Genomic DNA, 20,092 nt, shown 5'->3' on the forward strand with positions numbered 1-20,092 from the left:
ACACTATGGGAATTGCGGGCTGGAGGGAGCGAGGGGGTGAGATCGTGAGGCCTAGAGGGGCAGAAAAAAAAAAAAAGCGCGTTGGCAACATCCGGGCACCTGGGGTCGTCGCTCTAGGGCGCCTTTTGCCACGGCGTTTTAGGGCTTGTAGCCATGCTGAAGTGCGGAATGAACGGTAGTCAGGTGAAAGGTGGCGTGGCCTTTCCTGCCTTCATACACAGAGGGGGGGAAAGCATAAGGTTCATGGCTACATCTCCATCATCTTATTTCTTCCCCTTCATGCAAAGCGGCTGAGGACGCAGACCTGGACACGGTCGACTCCCCCCACCTCCCCTAACCCTGTCAGCTTCTGAGGGGTGAATGAGGCCCACCTGCAAAATATTTAATGGGAAGGGTGTCCATGAGGGAATGAAGTTGCACCATTGCGACACATATGGGGGGGTAGAAGGCTTCAAAGTCGGGATGATGGGGAGGAGTTGGGAGGAAAAATAGTGCCTTGAGCAGTAAAAGTACGTTAGTGCTGTAAGTAAAACAGACCAGGTTTTGAGTCCCCATACTGTTTTCTGGGAGGGAATGTGGCAAAATCCCATTGGGTCTCAGTTTCCTCCTTTGTAAAATGAGAATAGTTAACAGCACCTTTGCCATAGGGTTTGCTGTAGGAATGAAATGGGAATGCGTGTGAGGAACTCAGTAATAGATGGAAGGTACACGTGCCTGGACTCTTAGCAACCCTGTGGTGCAATAGAACGAAACACTGTCTAGTCCAGGACATTATTATAATGGCGCTTTTAAAATAAAGTTATTCAAGAAATCTCTTTAGAAAAACAATGGTTTCCTACAGACTGTAATCTGGAACTGGTCACTGAAAGGCATGTTATGTGGGACTGGCTGTGCCGACAAATAGCGAAGTGTTTTGAACAGGCACGAGCCCCCTTGTGCATCTCAGAGAGCTAGAAATTTCTCTTTTGCAGTGTGAACCTCAGTTGTCAACAAGTAGCTTTTTATGATTGTTTAGTTCTCCTTTTCCTTCCGAGACTGTTAAGCGTTGTGACAGCAGAGACTGTACCTGTTGTCACTGCTGTATCCCCAATGTTTTGCTTGTCCTTGGTACATAGTAGCTACTCAATAATTACTCACTGACTGAATGAAAGGTCTGTATTAGGCATCTTCAGCAAAAAGTGAATGTGAAGTGGTAAAAAGGAACAAATGCTTCTATTTTTAGGGGGTATATATTTTTCAGGAAGGAGTCTTGGTAGTACGGTGGCTAAGCGCTCAGCTGCTTACTGAAAAGTTGTTGGTTCAACTCACCAGCAGCTCTGTGGGAGAAAGATGTGACAGTCTGTTTCCATACAGATTACAGTCTTGTAATGCCCTATGGGGCATTTCTACTCTGCCCTTTAAGGTTGACTCATCAGCAACGTGTTTTTTTGTTTTCATTAATAATTTCATCCTATCTTTCTCACTGTACAGTCTTGTAATTCTGAAATTACTTTTCTTCTTTTCTGTTTTCCTTGGTGCTGATGGTTAATGCACTAAGCCGCTAACCAAAAGGTTGGCACTACGAGTCCACCCAGAGGCACCTGGGAAAAAAGGCCAGATGATCCACTACCTAAAAACCAGCCATTAAAACCCTATGGGAGTGGGGGACCCTGAGGAACAGCTCTGCTGTGGGGTTGCAGTGAGGCAGAGGCAACTCTATCACAACTTTTTTTTTTAAGTACTTTTCCATGGATTGATATGGCCATCGTTTTTACTGCTGAGTGGTATATACCATATCTGTTTGGCACATTTCTTCCTTATTCATAATCAGTAACATTAACAGTGCCCTACCAGGTCAACTTTAGCCACTCTTTTTATTCCACACACTCATTCTTGCAAATTTATTGAGGGCTTACTGTGTGTCTGGCATTTTGCCAAGGAAATTACACTTTTTATTTCTTCAAAGCAATAGAGTATTAACCTATAAAAGATTGTTTTTTATGAATTCATCTTTGGTTCTCTGAAAGCTGCTGTCATCCTGTGATTTGTTTTCATTGTTAGAAAGACAGAAATGGAAACAGCACCTTTCTTTTTCTCCATAGTATTTGGAAAAGCAATCCAAGCTCTATCACGAATCAGTGACGAGTTATGGCTAGACCCGTCTGAAAAAAATGTAAGTGAAGAAAATTAAGTAACAGGCCATCTATTAAGTCAAAAGAAGATGTTTAAAGATCCGTGTCCAGATTGCATGTTTACCAGGAAGTCCAGATGTTGGCATTATCCCTTCCCCTGTTCATCTTTATTTTACATATTTGAGTATATTTGGAACCCAGTGAAAATCATGCAGATAAACATAATTGACTTAAACCAGAAGCCACAAATTCTGGCCCTGAGACTGGACTATGTTTTTTAGATTTGAAATGATTCCCAACCCTTAAAATTTGGGAATCCATATAAAAACCTGGACTTCCTACTTTTCTTGAAAAATTAGAAGACCTGACAATTTGGGACCTGCATTACCAAATGGAAGCATTTGGCTGATGCTGGGTAATGGTTTCTTCCGGACAAGGTGGGAAATTGTCCGTTTGCTGCAATGCTTTTCTCCATTTATAGTGCCTTCTGCCACTTGGTACTTTTATGTACTGAACCCTGTAGGCACTTACTGTTCTACCTTGTAAACATGCAAGGTTTTCGATTTAATACATATACATAATTCAGTATAGATATGTATATACCTTGATATACATCTGCAAGTTCAATACAGTGTACAGTATAGTCCATAGTAAACATCCCATGGACACTTAGCTCTGGTGTAGTGGATAAGGCATTTGGCTGCTAACCAAAAGGTTGGTGGTTCAAACCCATCAGCCACTCCATGGAAGAAAGGTGAGGCAGTCTGCTTCCATAAAGATCTACAGCCCTGGAAACCCAATGGGGTCACTATGAGTCACAATCGACTTGATGGCAGTGAGTTCGGTTTTGGGTTTATTAATTGTGATGAAGGAGCCCTGGTGGTGCAGCGGTGAAGTACTCTGCTGCTAACCGAAAGGTCAAGTTTGAACCCACTAGTCGCTCTGCAGGAGGAAAATATGGCAGTCTGCTTCTGTAAAGGTAACAGCCTGGGAAACCCTATGGGACGATTCTACTGTGACATACAGGGTCACTATGAGTCCGAATTAACTTGACAATTGACTCGACAGCAACAAGTTTCTTAACTGTGATGTAGTGTCCCTGGGCGGTGCAAACAGTTAACACACTTGGCTGCTAACTGAAAGGTTGGAGACTTGAGTCACCCAGAGGCTCTCAGGAAGAAAGCCCTGGTGATCTACTCCTGAAAAGTCAGCCAGTTCTGCTGTGACTCACGTGGGGCCAGGAGCTGGAATTGACTCAGTGGCAACGACTCAGTGGCAACTGGTAACTGTGATGTTAAAGAATGGGGTGTTTTGAATTAAACTGTCATTGAAAGAAAGTCCATTTTCTTCTAAATAGTTATTTCATTTTTTTTTCCCAGCTTGCTCTAAGATCTGTAAATTCTTGTCGATCAGCCTATGGATGTGTGCTCTTCTCTTCTTTGTTTTTTCAACATTATGAATGGTCAGCTCCAATGGAAATGAAAGATAAAGGAACTGCATCAAATTTGAATTGTCAGTTGGCAATGAAGGTAAATAGAAGTGGCCCTGGTTTTCTCTTATATAGTGGAAATGTTTGTTATACATGACACAACATTAACATTTATCCCCTACTTGGTTTCAATGGCATTCAGGATACGTTTATTCGTTGATGAATCTATATATTCTTCTTGTGTGTACACAGCAGTTGAGGTTCCCATTCAAAAATTTCTACACAAATTCTTCACAATGTGTGAACATTCCCATGGTTTCCATTCTGATGGGTTTGTTTCCATTAATCTAGTTTCTCTGCCCTCTTACATTCTCATCTTTCTTTTAAAGTAATTATCATTTGGTCTCGTATAGGTGATTTAAAAAAAAACACACACTTTATTGTGCTTTAGGTAGAAGGTCACACAGCAAATTTGTTTTCTACTCAACGATTCATATACAAATTGGTCAGTGACATTGGTTGCAATCCCTGCAGTGTGTCGACACCCTCTCCATTTCCACCCTCAGTTCCTTGTTTTCATTCATCCAGATTCCCTGCCCCTCCCTGGCTTCCTGTCCTTGACCCTGGGCAAATGCTGCCCTTTTGGTCTCATAGAGTTGACTGTTCTAAGAAACGCACCAGTCACTCCTTGGAAGGAAAGTTGGGCAACCTACTTCCGTAGTGATACTGCCTCGGAAACCCAAGGAGGGATCACTATGAGTTGGGTCCAACTCCAGGGCACATAACAACAACAACAAGGAGCACATTCCTCATGGCTGTTATTGTTTATTTTATAGCCCAGTCTATTATGTGGTTGAGAAGTGGCCTCTGGAAGTAGCTTCACTTCCAACTTGGAAGGGTGATTTAGGGCAATAGTCTTGGGTTTTCTGTGATCTCTATCAAACCAGTAAGTCTGGTCTTTTTTTTGAATGTGAATTTTGGTCTACATTTTTCACCCATTTTCACCAGGACCCTCTAGCGTGTTTACCGTCTGGTTCTTCTGGTCTCAGGCCAATGGAGGTGGTTGTTCATGTGTGCCATTAGTCCCTTGGACTAATTGCTTCAGTGACTCCTTAGTTTTCTTCATGCTCCATTGCTCCAGGTGGGAAGAGACCAATAGTTGTATCTTAGTTCTCACATTTAAGACCCTACACACTGCTCACCAAACTAGGATGTAAGACATTATCTTTATGAACTATGTTATGCCAGTTGACCTAGATGTCCTCCAAGACCATAGCCTTTAGTCTTCAACTGAGCCCACCAGCTCAGTCCCATGAGGTGTTTGGTTATGTCTAAGAAATTTTTATAACTGTGCCCCCTATATGCTATGTTATATATATGAATACACATGCAGCACATACAATATATATGTAGAAGTAGCTACAATTACACCTATGTATGTACACAGGTATCGCCTCATACAACGTCCCATAACTAACTATTAGCATACACATCTATTCATGTATCCACTCACAAGTTATCCTGTTGTTGCAGGATTGTGTGTTTTACCATCCAGCATCCACAAACCAAACTCACTGCCATCGAGTCAATTCCAACTCATAGCGAGTTTCCGAGGCAGTAAATCTTTAGTGAAGTAGATTGCCCAGTCTTCCTTCCACGGGTTTGAACCGCCAGCCTTCTGGTTAACAGTCAGATGCCTTAGGCACCAGGCTACCAGAGCTCCTTTCCACCCAGCAGAGTTGCCCTTTGTTCTTGCGTACCTCTCGATGTCTTCATTTGCCTTGGTCACATTGTGCAGGCTTCCTGCCTACTGTGTGTAGCCTTTCCCTTCACCAGAATTAACCTGTCTGCATACATCTCCACACAAAGAAGCATTCTTTGATGGTCACTAGGTGATTTTTAAAAAGGACCATGGTGCTTACAGGTGATGCTCATTCTTTTTTGAGCCAATTTGTTATTTAACTACCAGTTGACATCAGGGCTTTTGTTTTTTAAAAACTAAATAAACAACCACGTTAAGTCTGTGCTGTTCTATAATGTGTTTGTTACAGGCGATCCTGCCCATCTTTAAATGTCTGAATTCCCTCGAAAGAAATGTAGAGAAGTGCAGAATATTCACCAGATCTGTTAAGTCCCAAGTCGTTATTCAATTCTTCTGCAGACATGGTAGGTGTAATTAAAACTAGTTAAGACATTTCGGGTTTTCTTTTTCCTTCATATATTTCATGTTTGGGATATTCAGTATTCATTCACATTTAATGTTAAGACTTCCCATTTGCACTGTTACTTAGAATTTGGATGGTTTGACAACAGAGCAGTTGTTAAGTACTTGAAAAGTATTACCTTACCTTTGAGATGTTATATTTGATATTACATAATCATTTCATTTTTTGACTAGTCAGTGACACAAAGTCTGCCTGTGTACAAACCAGTTGTTTTAAATGTCCCCTTGAATTCAAACATTTGGCTGTTCTAAAAGGAACTGGCTGCTTCCTGATAATCAGTAAGAATGCTTTGTATGTATGATTTAGCCACAAACAGTCCTTGGTAAGAACAGATAGTAATGATGCCTACCTACTGAAGGATGCACAGTCTATTGAAAGACTTCTTGTTGTTGTTATGTGCCACTGAGTCGGATCCAACTCACAGCGACCCCTCCTTGGGTTTCCGAGGCAGTATCACTACGGAAGTAGATTGCCCCATCTTCCTTCCGAGGAGTGGCTGGTGGGTTTGACCCGCCAGCCTTCTGGTTAGCAGTTAAGTGCCTTAGGCTCTACACTACCAGAGCTCCCTGAAAGACTTGTAGGAGGCAGATATTACCATGTCTGGGCCTCAAAGAAGCTTGGTGATTGGTCCAAGGTCACAGAGCTAGTAAACCCAGCACCCAGATTTGAGTTCAGGCCTAGGAGGCAGATATTACCATGTCTAGGTCTCAAAGAAGCTTGGTGATTGGTCCAAGGTCACAGAGCTAGTAAACTCAGCACCCAGATTTGAGTGCAGACCCAAATGAGCAGTAGCCTGCATTCTTTCTGCTACGCTCACAGTGAGACAGATTTTCTGACTCCTAACTTCACAGCCACTCCTCAGAAGGAAGGTTGGGCAACCTACTTCCATAGTGATACCGCCTCAGAAACCCAAGGAGGGGTCATTATGAGTCAGATATGACCCGATGGCAGTGGTTTAACCTCATAAGCTAGATAAAATGCACTTACAGGAGTATTACATGCTTAAACATGTACAGCACAGCAGTTGAAGAGCATGGATCCTGGGTCCCACAAAGTCCGGTGCAGGATCTGGCTCTGCCCCTTCCTTGGTTTCACCTTGGGCAAATTAATTTACAGCTCTGTGCCTCAGTTTCCTAATATGTAAAATGAGGATAATGTTAGTCGTAGCCTCTGTTGTGAGGATTCAGTGAGTTATTCCTGTAAAGGGTTTAAAAGAATGCTTAGCACATTCTGTATGTATTAGCTCTAGTTATATTTATTACAATTGTTCCTATTTTAAGTTAACAAGTAGAATTTTATGTTTTACAAAATCTTGTACTTGTGATATTGGTCCAAATCATTTTTTTGTAGGGGCATGGTCTTTTGGTTTGTTTGTTTGTTAATTGTGATTTGGGTGAAAATTTACAGAGCAAATTTACTTTCCATACAACAGTTCAATGCACTTTGTCTCATAGCATTGACCACAATTTACCACAATGCAACAGCTCTGTAGGGGCATGGTCTTATGGTGTTAAAATTTATCTTCTATTTCTTAATTTTATCTTGCATTTATCTTAATCATATCTTTTTTAAAAATAGTATTTAATTGTCTTTTCAGTAAAGATTTACACAGTTTAGGTTCCCATTCAACAATTTCTACACAAAGTGTTCAGTGACATTGGTTACAGTCTTCACAATGCATAAACATACTCATTATTTCCATTCTGGTTGCTCTGTTTCTATTAATCTAGTTTCTCTACCCCCTTACATTCTCATCTTTGTTTTAAGTAATTGCTGACCATTTGGTCTTATGTAGGTCAATCAGGTATTTTTTAATTTCAGCTTATATTCTTTAATTTCTTTCCTAGAAAATATCACTGATTTAACCTTATTTTTTCCCTTTCATGTAATAGTAGAGTCATGAAAAAAGCATGATTAAAAGCAAACAAGCCTTGGAGTCACACAGACATACATAGGTGTGAATTCTGGCTCTGCTTAGCTTTGTGACAAGACATAAGCCTCTGAGCCTTTAGCCTTCATTTTCTTCTCTGTAAAATGAGGATCATCGTACCTGCCCCCCCACCACGCAATTACAGGGTTGCTGTGAGGATGGCTTGTGATCACGCATGTAAACATAGCATGGTGCCTGACACAGGGCGTGCTCACTGATTACTGACTGCTGTGACTGCTTTTCCTTACCCTTCATCTCCAGCTAGATTTTAAAGAGCCAATCTTCTCTTTAAGTATCTCTCCAATGGCTCAATTAGAGTAATAGCCAATAAACATTTATTTATGATTGGTTAATTAAAAAAATAGTTTTATAGAGTGTTACATGATTTAGAATGTGTTAGGTTTCAAGTAACAGGAAAAAAGAAAAACAAAATTAAACTGGCTTGAGCAATAAAGAATATTGGCTCATATAAACAAAAATCCAAAGTTAGGTCAGGCATTAGGTCTGGTTTGATCCAGGCTGCAGTGTCGTTTTATTTTTATACTCTTAGCTCTACTCTGCAGTTTTATCCTCTAAGGCCAGCTCCACTTAGAGTAATAAGATGACTTCCAGCAGCACTGAGGGCTACATGCTTCCTCATTCCCATCCAGGAGGAGTGAGTCTTACGTCCTAGATCTGTTGAACAAAACTGCCTGACTTTGCTCCAACCTAATCCAATCGACCTAAATCTAACCCTGGTGGCCAAGGTGGGGAGGGGGATGCCATTCCCTAACTGCCTTGACTTATTGCCTTCTTGGAACCAGAATCTATTGTAGGGGGATAAGATTCTACCAAGGAGCTCTGGTAGCATAGTGCCTAAGGCACTTGACTGCTAACCAGAAGGCTGGCGGTTCAAACCCACCAGCCACTCCTTGGAAGGAAGGTTGGGCAATCTACTTCCCTAGTGATACTGCCTCGGAAACCCAAGGAGGGGTCGCTATGAGTTAGGGCCAACTGGACAGCATATAACAACAACAACAACAAGATTCTACCAACTGGTTTCTGCCAGGCAGGGCCCACTCCAAGTGCTGGAAGTGGTAGCATTCCCATCTAAACCTCATGGTTGCCACACACTGGGGAAGGGCTGGCTCACGCAGAAAGGGAAAAATAGGAGGCTAGATGCTGGCTAGGCCGCTGCTGTGGTAATTGGGTTACCAGAACTGTATGTGCTTATGGCAGTTGATGCTTGCAATTTTACATGAATAATCTGATTCACATTTAATTGCGAAAATTCGCCCAGGTGGTGTTGTTGCTGTTGTTAGGTGTAGTCAAGACAGTTCTGCCTCATAGTGACCCTGTGTACAGCAGAACAAAACACTGGCAGGTCCTGTGCCCTCCTCACAATCGCTGCGGTTTCAGCCCATTGTAGCCACTGTGCCAGTTCACCGCACCGAGGGTCTTCCTCTTTTTCGCTGATCTTTTTTCCAAGCATGATACTCTTCTCCAGGGATCGGTCCCTCCTGATTACACGTCCAGAGCACGGGAGATGAAGTCTTGCCTTCCTTACTTCTAATGACCATTCTGGCTGCACTTCTTCCAACACGGATTTGTTCATTCTTCTGGCAGTCCAGGGTATATTCAGTATTCTCCACCAGCACTATGATTCATAGGTAGCAATTCTTCCTTGGTCTTCCTTATTCGTTGCCCGGCTTTGTCATGCATATGAGGTGATTGAAAATGGAGATAGCTAATAAGCTGCCAGAAACACAGCTTTGGAATTTGGGGAGAAAGTACAGATAGAGGAATGCATTTGGCTCTCTTTGGGGGTAGAAAGCAGTTGCCAAAACATGAGCTACTGAAAAGGAATTTAACTAGAAACAGTAGACAGAACAGTGATTTCTTAGATTTTTTAACATCTACTAATGGAAAAAAAAAAGGGGAAAAAAAAAGGTTTCATCAAAAAGGAACTGCCAGAAATTCAAGCTGGATTCAGAAATGAACAGGACTGAGAGATATCATTGCTGATGTTGGATGGATTTGGGCTGAAAGCAGAGAATACCAGAAAGATGTTTACCGTGTTTTATAGTCTATGCAAAGGCATTCGACTGTGTGGATCGTAGTAAATTGTGGATAACAGTGTAAGAATCAGAGTTCCACAACACTTAATTGTGTTCCTGGGGAACCTGTACATAGAGTAAGAGGCCATTGTTGGAACAGAACAGGGCAATACTGTGTGGTTTTAAATCAGGAAAGGTGTGCATCAGTATTGTATCCTTTCACTATACTTATTCAGTCTGTATGCTGAGCAAATAACCTGAGAAACTGGACTATATGAAGAACACAGTGTCAGGATCGGAGGAAAACAACCTGTGATATGTGATACTTTTCTTGCCGAAAGTGAAAATGACTTGAAGCACTTACTGATGAAGATCAAAGATTATAACCTTCAGTATAGATTGAACCTCAACATACAGAAAAACATCCTCACAACTGGTCCAATAAGCAACATCATGATAAACAGAGAAAATATGGAAATTGTCAAGGATCTCATTTTACTTGGATCCACATTAATGCCCACGGAAGCAGCAGCCAAGAAATCAAATGATGTATTGCATGGGCAACTCTGCTACAAAAGACCTCTTTCAAGTAATGTATTTTTAGTTGCCTCATATGCATGCAAAAGGTGGACAGTGAATAAGGAAGACTGAGGAATTGATGCCTTTGAACTGCGGTGCTGGAGAAGAATATTAAATATGCCATGGACTGCCAGAAGAATTAACACATCTGTCCTGGAGGAAGTACAGCCAGAATGCTCCTTGGCAGGATGGTGAGACTTCATCTGACGCTCTGTGGACGAGTTCTTAGGAGGGACAGTCCCTGGAGAAAGCCTCCTGGTTGGTGAGGTAGAGGGTCAGCAAAAAGGAGGAAGCCCCTCAACACGATGGACTGACACAGTGGCTGCAACAGTGGGCTCAAAGATGGCAGTGTCTGTGGGGGTGGTGCACAGCCAGGCGGTGTGTCAGTCTGTCGCACGCAGGGTCAGAGTCAGAATCAAAGCGATGGCACCAGCACAATGGAAAAAGGGGGCTTTCACCTCAACAGGTGCAGTAGGTAAAGTGCTTGGCCGCTAACCGAAAGATCAAAGGTTCGAACCCCCCAGCTGCTCCCCAGGAGAAAGATGTGGCAGTCTGTTTCTGTAAAGATCTGAAGCCTTGGAAACCTTATGGGACAGTTCTAGTTTGTCGTAAAGGGTGGCTGTGAGTGGGTTTACTGCCTGGTCGGGCAGAGGACATGACATGTTGCCTGGTGTCCACTAGGGAGCAGTAACACGTTTCGCTGAGGAAGAGCTGCTCCGAGCTCTACAACCCTGCGCACTGCGAAACGGTCCCTTGAGGGTATTACTCTAACCTGGCTGTGGAATTTAAAGACTTTGTTCATCCATGAATTTTGTACTTAAAATTACTAACAGGTTCCTTTCTTATTTTTAAGGTATTAAAAGAACTTACAATGTTTGTTTCCAAGAGAGTCAGCCTTTGCAGGTGATTTTTGATAAGACGAGGTGCGCTAATACACTCGTGCTTCAGCCAAGGTAACGTGCTCTCTGTTGGGTGTCTTTTTCTGGATGTCATATAATCACAGAGTCCAGGATGAAGGCTCTATAGCTTTCCCATCACCTGCAGGTTTTTAAAAGCTAAAATCTGACTTAGAGGAATCGCCTCACAGGGCCAGGGAGGAAATTTTGAGACAGAGAATAGTAGATCATAGCTTTCTGGCGGTGTCAATAATGACTACGTGGCCAAGAGAGTTCTAAAAGTGCCCCACCAGTGGCTTTCTGCATCATTAGGTAATAGCAAAAAAGAAAGATCTATTATCTGGGTAATAGTTTGCGTTTGCAAGGCACCTTCCATCTGAGTCTTAGAACACGTATCATCAGGAAATTTTAACATTTCTGGTGTGAACGGGTTTAATTTCTAAGTGTTTCAGTTTATTTTTTCCCCGAGGAATGAGTGAGATATTTTTCTCAATGAAAGTGCAATCTTTTGGTTAAGCATTAAACATTAATTAGTGTTACTTTATTAGCCAAAAGAGATTTTATTCTTTTCCAAATTAAAAATGCAATACATGCTCCTTGCAATACATCAAAAAATACCTAGAATAGTAGAAAGTTAAAACATGAGTCTGCCTGCCCTCTGTATCCTGCTCGCAGGGGTAACCTCTGTTAACAATTTGATAAATACCCTTCTAGACTTTATTTATAGCCAGTCTCTCTGTAACTCTCCATCTCCCTAGCCAGGGAGATCTCTCTCTCTCACACACACACATTCATATCCCATATGACACATGTACATAGCTTTTTTCATAGAAAGCGGGCTTGCTCCAGAAGCACAGTGGGCTTCTGCTATGTTCCCAGAGCTTACTTACCCAGGCAAGGCACTTTGCCAGTCTTCAGGTGTCACTTTGTTGTTGTTAAGTGCCATCGAGTGGGCCCCGACTCATAGCGACCCCTCCTTGGGTTTCCGAGGCGGTATCACTACGGAAGTAGGTTGCCCAACCTTCCTTCCGAGGAGTGGCTGGTGGGTTTGAACCGCTAGCCTTCTGGTTAGCAGTCTAGTGCCTTAGGCACTATGCTACCAGAGCTCCTAGGTGTCACTATATATGCATATATGTATTCTCTCTCTTTTTTTTAATTTCCTTTTTTTATACATGTATCTTCTGACAATTCTTGAGAACTGGGGAGGAAGTAACAGTACATGCATGACTTCTTTCTTGAACTGCACAGCCAGATAGTTTTTGTCATGGATTTATCAACATTGTTCACTTTGGCTTTTCCACCAAGAGGCTGATCAACATTGAAAACTGATGGTGAAACTAGGCAAGAAGTGTGTAGTATCTGAGTGCAGGCATCAAATATATCTGTTAATAATGAGTATTTCAAACTAGAGAGCAGTACAGAAAGTAATAGATACAACACATGCAGACATCCATTTACCAAACTGATATTTTACCATGAACAGATCTTTTTGTCTTTATATTTTTCCAGAATATTCAAATTTCGGAGTAATAAGGGACTTTTTCTTACTTTCCCCACCCGGCCTTTCCCAACCCAAATGATACTTACTCAAAAGAGCCAGTTGGAAGTGGAGACATTTGACTGGCCTGTTAGGACTCCTCCTTCCATGATTCAGAAATGCTCTTAGCCTTCTGTCCAGTTCCTTGTCTGCTTTCCAGACCGTCAGTCGTCATTATAAATAATAGTGCTGGGTGTGGCCCCAGCTAATCTTGAGTTCCTCCAGGGCAGAGACAGGGCTGTTTCCTACTTAGGTCATCCTGCCCCTAGCACAGTGCCTGGCATATAGTAGACTCTGAATAAATAAATATTAAACGATTGAATCTGGCCCTCTCCCCTCAAGAAGGAGCTGAGACCCACAGAGACTGAGTGACTTATTTGTGGTCAAAAAGTCACAGCAGAGATGGGACTAGGACCAACGCCCCTCCTCTGTCTTTGTTCTCTTGCCTGCTGTTGATCCCTGTTAATAGTCTCTCTGGGGTCTCAGGATATAATGTACTGAGAACAGAAGACCAATCTGACTCATAGAATCTCGGGAAGCGGGCTTGACCTCATGATGAATTTGGGCTTCCTGAGAGCAGGCAATGCCACATGCCAAGTCCAACTCAAAGGAGTAAACTTACAGAAAGGCTTACATAGGCCCCCATCTCCACACTACGTATCATTCTCTCCCACCTAAGCCCACTGCTATCACAAACACCTGCCTCCTGTAATAAACAACTATCAGGAAGGAAGCTAGAGTTAAGGACATAAGTATATTTGCTTTGATTTCTAGATGTTTGTCTGGAAGGGTCTCACCCAGTTACTCATCTCTCTCTGTGAGCTCTTGGTGTCTTTTGAAACACAATACCGCCCCCTTCACACTGGAAAAGTTCCCAATGAGTTTGACAGTTTGGCATCAAGACACACTGCTAAGCTAATGTCTAGCATCAGGCTGACACCAAGATTACATAAATTCTAAGAATCCCATTTTTATCTAACACCACCTCGGCTTCCAGAGGAGCCCCGAACGCATACATCAATCTAAAAAAAAAAAAAAAAAAAAGACAAAAGGATTTGAATAGACTTTCTCCAAATAGCCGAGAAGCACCTGAAAAGATGCTCAAAGTCATTTGTCATTAAACTGGACCCTTTTGCCTTCAAGTCGCTTCTAACGGCAGCCCGATAGCACAGAACAGAACTGCTTCGCAGCATTTCCAAGGCTGTCATTTCTGTGGAAGCAGACTTCTGCATCTTTCTCCCATGGAGCAGCTGGTGGGTTCAAACCACCGACCTTTCAGTTAGCAGCCAAGCACTTAACCACTGTGCCACCAGGGCACCTTTCATTAGTCATTGTTGTTGTTGTTATGTGCCATTGAGTCGGATCCGACTCATAGCAACCTCTCCTTGGGTTTCTGAGGCAGTATCACTACGGAAGTAGATTGCCCCATCTTCCTTCAGAGGAGGGGCTGGTGGGTTTGAACCGCCAGCCTTCTGGCTAGCAGTCAAGTGCCTTAGGCACTATGCTACCAGAGCTCCTTTAGGGAAGTGCAAATCACATCACTTTAAGCTGGTGAATTTTATGGCACATCAATTATATCTCAATAAAACTCTTTAAAAGGGCATTTGGGGATGTCAAGAGAACCTTAGAAGTAACATTCTAGGACAAGTAACAAGGAAGAGAGAATACGGCAGCAGACGGCTGATAACCCTCCTCCCCTGAAACCTGAGCAGCGGTGATCGCCACTGTTGCATCTGAGAGCTGTTTTCTGTCTCTGCTATCTTCTCTTGGACTATAGTCCCAGGCCAGTTTTTTTTTTTTTTTTAAAATCCCTATCTGGCATCCCAAAGAACAGAATTAAAGATGTTTTATTCTGGTATTTTGGTCATACTGCAGCTTTCCTGTATCTTTAAAAGGAACATTTATTTTACTCTTCCCTGGGTCTTCAAATGAGGTTGCAGTTTACAAATATACTAAAAGTATAATAGTTCCTGTATAAGAAAGATAGGCAAATTTTTCTACACCCACACCAACTAACCTATTTTACTGGCAGATTAAAGATTTGAGTCCCAATTAACAGGGTTATTTCTCTTGGTATGCTTTGCAATTAAATACATTTACGCTTTATAGAGTGCTTGCTGAGGCAATTGTTGTTTTTACATCAAGTCAAGAGGAAGTCACTCTTGCTGTTACTCCACTGAATGTTTGCTTCAAGAGTTCTACCGAGGAATCAATGGGTAAGGATGACAGCTGTCATGGTGATTTGATGGCTTATTACTTCTTGGCTTTCCTGATTACTAACCATACAGTAAACATCAGTGGCTGATAGTCATCACTGTGTACAAAGCACTAAGATGTAAAAAAGATCATTAAAAAAATTTAAGACATCCAGGGAATTTAACACATCAGCAATTAAAATACCTGGGTTTGAAATACAGGCTTTTTAAAAATTAGAATGGTCACTAAGGAAAATATATTTTCTGTTAAGATTTTAAGATCTGCTTCTCATCTTCTGCCACCCTGTGTGGTTAGCATTGTTGTTGTCGTTGTTATGTGCCGTCGGTTAGCATTAAGAAACAAAAAATTAAGAGGCTACCCATCCAATTGATAAAAATTTTGATCATGTCAGAAAAAGCAACTTCAAGTTAGAAATGTAAAAATTATTCCAGATGGTGAATACATAGGGCAGAAAATATGAATGCTCTATAATCAGCTCTCCCAAGAGTTATTCTAGATGGAATGGAAAAACTAAGGCAAAATTAAATCGGGAATCTGGGGAATCAAGAAAATTTGCTAGGATCTTTTTGGCCCAACAAGTTGTTGGCAACTGTGAGCTTTCTCTCCTCAGTGATAGCTGTCAAGGAAAAATACGAAGGGAAGGCCTGTATCACTGCAAAATGAGAAACCAGTAGAACCGGGGCTTAAGTTGGGTTGGACGACTTTTGCAGTGCTTAGGATATGCCAGGTGCTGTTCTAAGCAGTACCTTTTTCAGTTTGTTTGCTCTTCCTAACAACTATGGGACAGTCGTTGCCATGGTGATTTGATGGCTTATGGGACAGGTACCGTATTATCCCAATCCTGCATATGGAGAAACTGAAGAACTGAGAAAGAAACTAAGTGACTTGCTTACTGGCACTCAGTCAGGAAGTAGTGGGTTATGATTTAAATGCAGATGGCGTGGCACCAGGGTTCAGGCTCCTGACCATTATGCTGTTACCCCTTCCCTCAGATCTCACTGAGCGTTCTTTATTGGCATTTAGGAGTGCTTGGTCTGGGAAACACATGCCTGGCCACTGAAGTGTTTTCTTCTCTATAATGCCATCACTGAATAAAGATGGCCAACTCGTAACCAGGAGACACAGTCCCTGGTGAGCAGCTTTCTAATAAGTAGTTACGGTTGGCTGGGGCCCCAGTGGTTTAATTTTATTGAACTTAAACCTGTGCAGGCACACCGGGAATGATATGAACCGTCTTCTTTAAGATGAGTGCAATTTTAAGGTACTGTTTGGTCCTTTAAAAAAAATCCACAAAAACCCAGCATTTATCTTTTGTTCTTTCTACTTATGTAATTCATGTTCAATGACCAAAAGTAAAAATAGAACGCCCCCACCCCCAGTTTACAAAGCCACCTGGAATCCCACTATCCAGAGGCAGTCTGAGTGCAGTCAGGGGCAGTTGTTTCTACGTGGCATGAAGAAATTACTGATGACCACTATGGGCTAGTGCTGACAGACACGGATGTGAAAATGGGGCTATTAAAACAAAAGCGTGCTTAACTGACAGGTTTGAAAATAAAAGGTCATTTCCAAAACAGGCCCCTTTAACAGCACCAGTTGCTCTGAAGTCAGTTCTGACACATGGCGACCCCATGTAGAACTGTGCTCCACAGAAGGAGTTCTGGTGGTGTAGTGGTTCCAGCATCTGGCTGCTAACCAAAGGTCAGTGCTTTGAACCCATCAGCCGCTCCAGAGGAGAAAGATGAGGCAAGTCTGCTTCCATAAAAATTTACAGCCAGTGGGGTTGCTATGAGTCAGAATCAGTCCAACAGCAGTGGGGTTTTGTATGTGCTTCATAGCATTTTTAATGGCTGGTTTTCTTCAGAAGTAGATCACCAGGCCGTCTTCCAAGGTGCTTCTGAGCAGACTTGAAGCACCACCCTTCGGTTAGTAGCTGAGCACGTGACCATCTGCACCACCCAGGGGCTCCAAACTATCCACAGGCGCTTCCTGGAGACACAATTATCATCTGATATCCTCGTGTAACAAGGTTTTATTAAAGATATTGAATGACAGTTTCTATCTTCATATATAAGGAGCTCTGGTAGCACAGTGCCTAAGGCATCTTGACTGCTAACCAGAAGGTTGGCAGTTCAAACCCACCAGTCACTCCACGGAAGTAAGACTGGGCAATCTAATTCTGTAAAGACTGACTGCCTAAAACCCAATGGGGGTCGCTATGAGTCGGAATCAACTCGATGGCAGTGAGTTTTTATCTTAATATAGGGTTACTTCATAAATTGCTAGTGGGAATGTAAAATGAAACAGCCTCTATGGAAACAGCATGGTGCTTTCTCAGATGTTAAAAGCAGAATTACCATATGACCCAGCAATTATACTCCTAGAGAAATGAAAACTCAAGGGAAGTGGGAACATATTTTCAAACAAAAACTTAACATGAATGTTCATGGCAACATTATTCCTGAGAACCACAAAGCAGAAACAATCAGAATGACCATCAACTGATTAATAGATAGATAAAATTATTAGATTCATCAATAAAAAGGAATGAGATACTGACACATACTACATCACATAGGAACCTTAAAAACATGCTAAGTTAAAGAAACCAAAGAGAAAAGGCCACATATTGTATAATTCCATTTATATGAAATGTTCACAACAGGCAAATCCAGAGAGAGAAAAAGATTAGTGATGGCTGAGGCTGGGGCTGGGGGAAACCATTAGCATGACACTAATGGTTTGGGGGTAATGAGAATGTTCTAGAATTAAGACAGTGACGATGACTGCACAACATTTTGAATACGCTAAAAAAAAAAAAAGATTGCACACTTCAAAACAGTTAAAACGGCAGATTTCATGTTGTGTATATTTGAATTCCATCTTGTAAAAAGCTTAAAAATGGGTTTTAGTTATGAATTGTATCAGTAAAAAACAATTTAAAATTCACATTAAAAGCCACTTTTAATTAAGTATGGTACATCTGTATATTTTGTTAATGCTTTTTGAAATAAGATAGGATATAATTAAATAAATATTATATGCAAATGTAAACTATATTCATACATATTCTTTCTCATTAGAATAAATTAGTTTTTATGGTATGCTGGTTGTTGCTTTGTGACCAAGCACTTCAGAACACAGTGGCTTAAACGAAGCGGCTTTGGCTGGGGCTCAGCTGGGCCAGTGTCTTCATGCAGTTCAAGTCAGATTGTGGCTGAGGCTGGAATTGTCCAGCATGGCACACTGACATGGCTGACAGTTGATGCTGGCTGTTGTTGGGGAGCTCGGCTGAGCTGTCAAGCAGAGTTGCCCACACGTATGTGGCCTCTCCATTTAACGGACTTCATATAGCGTGGTGGCTGAGTTCCAAAAATGAGTGTTTCAAGGGACAGGAAGTGGAGGTTGTCATTCTCTTCAGGCCTGGGCCCAGAAACCCCTCACTGCATCTCATTGGTCAGGGCAGTTGATAGAGCCCACACAGATTCTCTCAATGAAGGCACGTCAAAGACTTTGTGGCTATTTTTAACCTAACACTTGTTGTTGTTGTGTGCCTTCAAGTCGGCCCCGACTCACAGCGACCCCTCCTTGGGTTGCCAAGGCAGTATCGCTACAGAAGTAGATTGCCCAACCTTCTTTCCGAGGAGTGGCTGGTGGGTTTGAAGCGCCAGCCTTCTGGTTAGCAGTCAAGTGCCTTAGGCACTATGCTACCAAAGCTCCTAACACTTAGGATTATACTTTTGTATTAAGTGCAACAAATACCTATGGAACTAATCTTTTCCTTATCTTTCTATAATATTGAACAGATTTGACTAATTCTGTCTACAGTGAGATGTCTGTTGAGTCACATGAGTTTGACTTCTTTCAAATTGGTGTTGAAACTGAGGTAACATTTTGCTTCAAAGAACTGAAGGTAAACACAGATATTTGTGTCAAATTTAAATTCAGGTTTTTATTAGTAGCTTATAAAGATTTCATATACTTTTCTTATTTCTTCTTTCAGGGAATGCTGACATTTTCAGAAGCTGTACATGCTCCTATATCCATTTATTTTGATATTCCTGGAAAGTAGGTCCTTGGAAACTTTTCTGAGCTCATTTTCCTTTGTTATATATTTACGAAATGACTCTTAATTGTTTCGAAAATAATGCACACCTCAGAGATTCGGTAATTTTACTAGCAACACTGCAACACTTTTTGAGCTAAATAATTTAAAGGATGCTACTATGGTGTTGTTTGTTAAATTGGTAGCTTAACAGAAAGATACATTCTTCTGCAGCATGAAACGTTCATAAATTTGATATGGTGCTGAATAAATTGCCTAATAAGAAAATTAGATGTGGCTTAAACAAATTAAATGTCTATGAAACAATGATATTTTATGTACTATTTCAGGACTAAAGTTTAAAATGAGATTAGGTTGAAGTGTTTTATAAAATTGGATCTCATGCTTTCTAAAGGCCCTTCCAACTCTTTGAAGTATGTTAATTTATGAAAAGACCCAGGACTTCTATTTATTTTTTTAAACTCCAGAATGAAATGTCATTTTTCAACATTTTCCTGCTGTCAGATAATGAGTGTCATTTTTGCTCTTGCTTTGCATTTGTAGACCTATGACTTTATGTATTGATGATATGTTACTGGAAGCCAACTTTATTTTGGCAACATTAGTTGACATACCAAGTGGGACATCTTCACCACAATCGCTATGTCCTTCACAAAAACTGAAAAGGTAAAACCACGTTTGAACTTCTTGAATGGCTGGGGAAAAGTCAGGGCATGGTCTCATTCTGAACTAATTCACTGGCATTCATTTAGGAAATAATTCAGAAATAGATCATTAGATCAGAATTTTTTTTAAATGCATTTTATTGAAATTTATGAACAGTGAAATACACAAAACTAAAGTGACATGGGTCAGTGTTTTTTTTTTTGCAGTGTTCCCTCCTCTTCCATCCCTTCCCACCCCTGGTAACCAACACAGAAAGTACCCTTCCATATATAAACCTTTTCTTGACTTTTTTGTCCATCTGTGTACTGGTTACCTAGTGCCGCTGACAGGAATATACCACAAATGGGATGGCCTTAACAAACAGGAGTTTATTCTTACAATTTGGAGGCTTTAAGTCCAA

General features: G+C 41.5%; 1 protein-coding gene across 1 annotated transcript in view; it reads left to right on the forward strand.

The window, feature by feature from the left end:
* The first annotated feature begins 153 nt into the window (after positions 1-153).
* Positions 154-20,092, forward strand: part of RAD9B (RAD9 checkpoint clamp component B) — a 26,970-nt gene continuing 7,031 nt past the window's right edge. The window contains exons 1-9 of the mRNA XM_042780581.1: positions 154-190; positions 2,082-2,152; positions 3,491-3,640; positions 5,592-5,706; positions 11,164-11,263; positions 14,853-14,959; positions 18,767-18,873; positions 18,964-19,028; positions 19,570-19,692. Coding sequence (XP_042636515.1) covers positions 154-190; positions 2,082-2,152; positions 3,491-3,640; positions 5,592-5,706; positions 11,164-11,263; positions 14,853-14,959; positions 18,767-18,873; positions 18,964-19,028; positions 19,570-19,692 — 875 coding nt within the window. The remainder of the gene's footprint in view (positions 191-2,081; positions 2,153-3,490; positions 3,641-5,591; positions 5,707-11,163; positions 11,264-14,852; positions 14,960-18,766; positions 18,874-18,963; positions 19,029-19,569; positions 19,693-20,092) is intronic.

This window comes from Orycteropus afer, unplaced genomic scaffold, assembly GCF_000298275.1.
Source record: "Orycteropus afer afer isolate SDZICR_OR568_19922 unplaced genomic scaffold, OryAfe1.0 scaffold00048, whole genome shotgun sequence".
Classification (NCBI taxonomy): Eukaryota; Metazoa; Chordata; class Mammalia; order Tubulidentata; family Orycteropodidae; genus Orycteropus; species Orycteropus afer.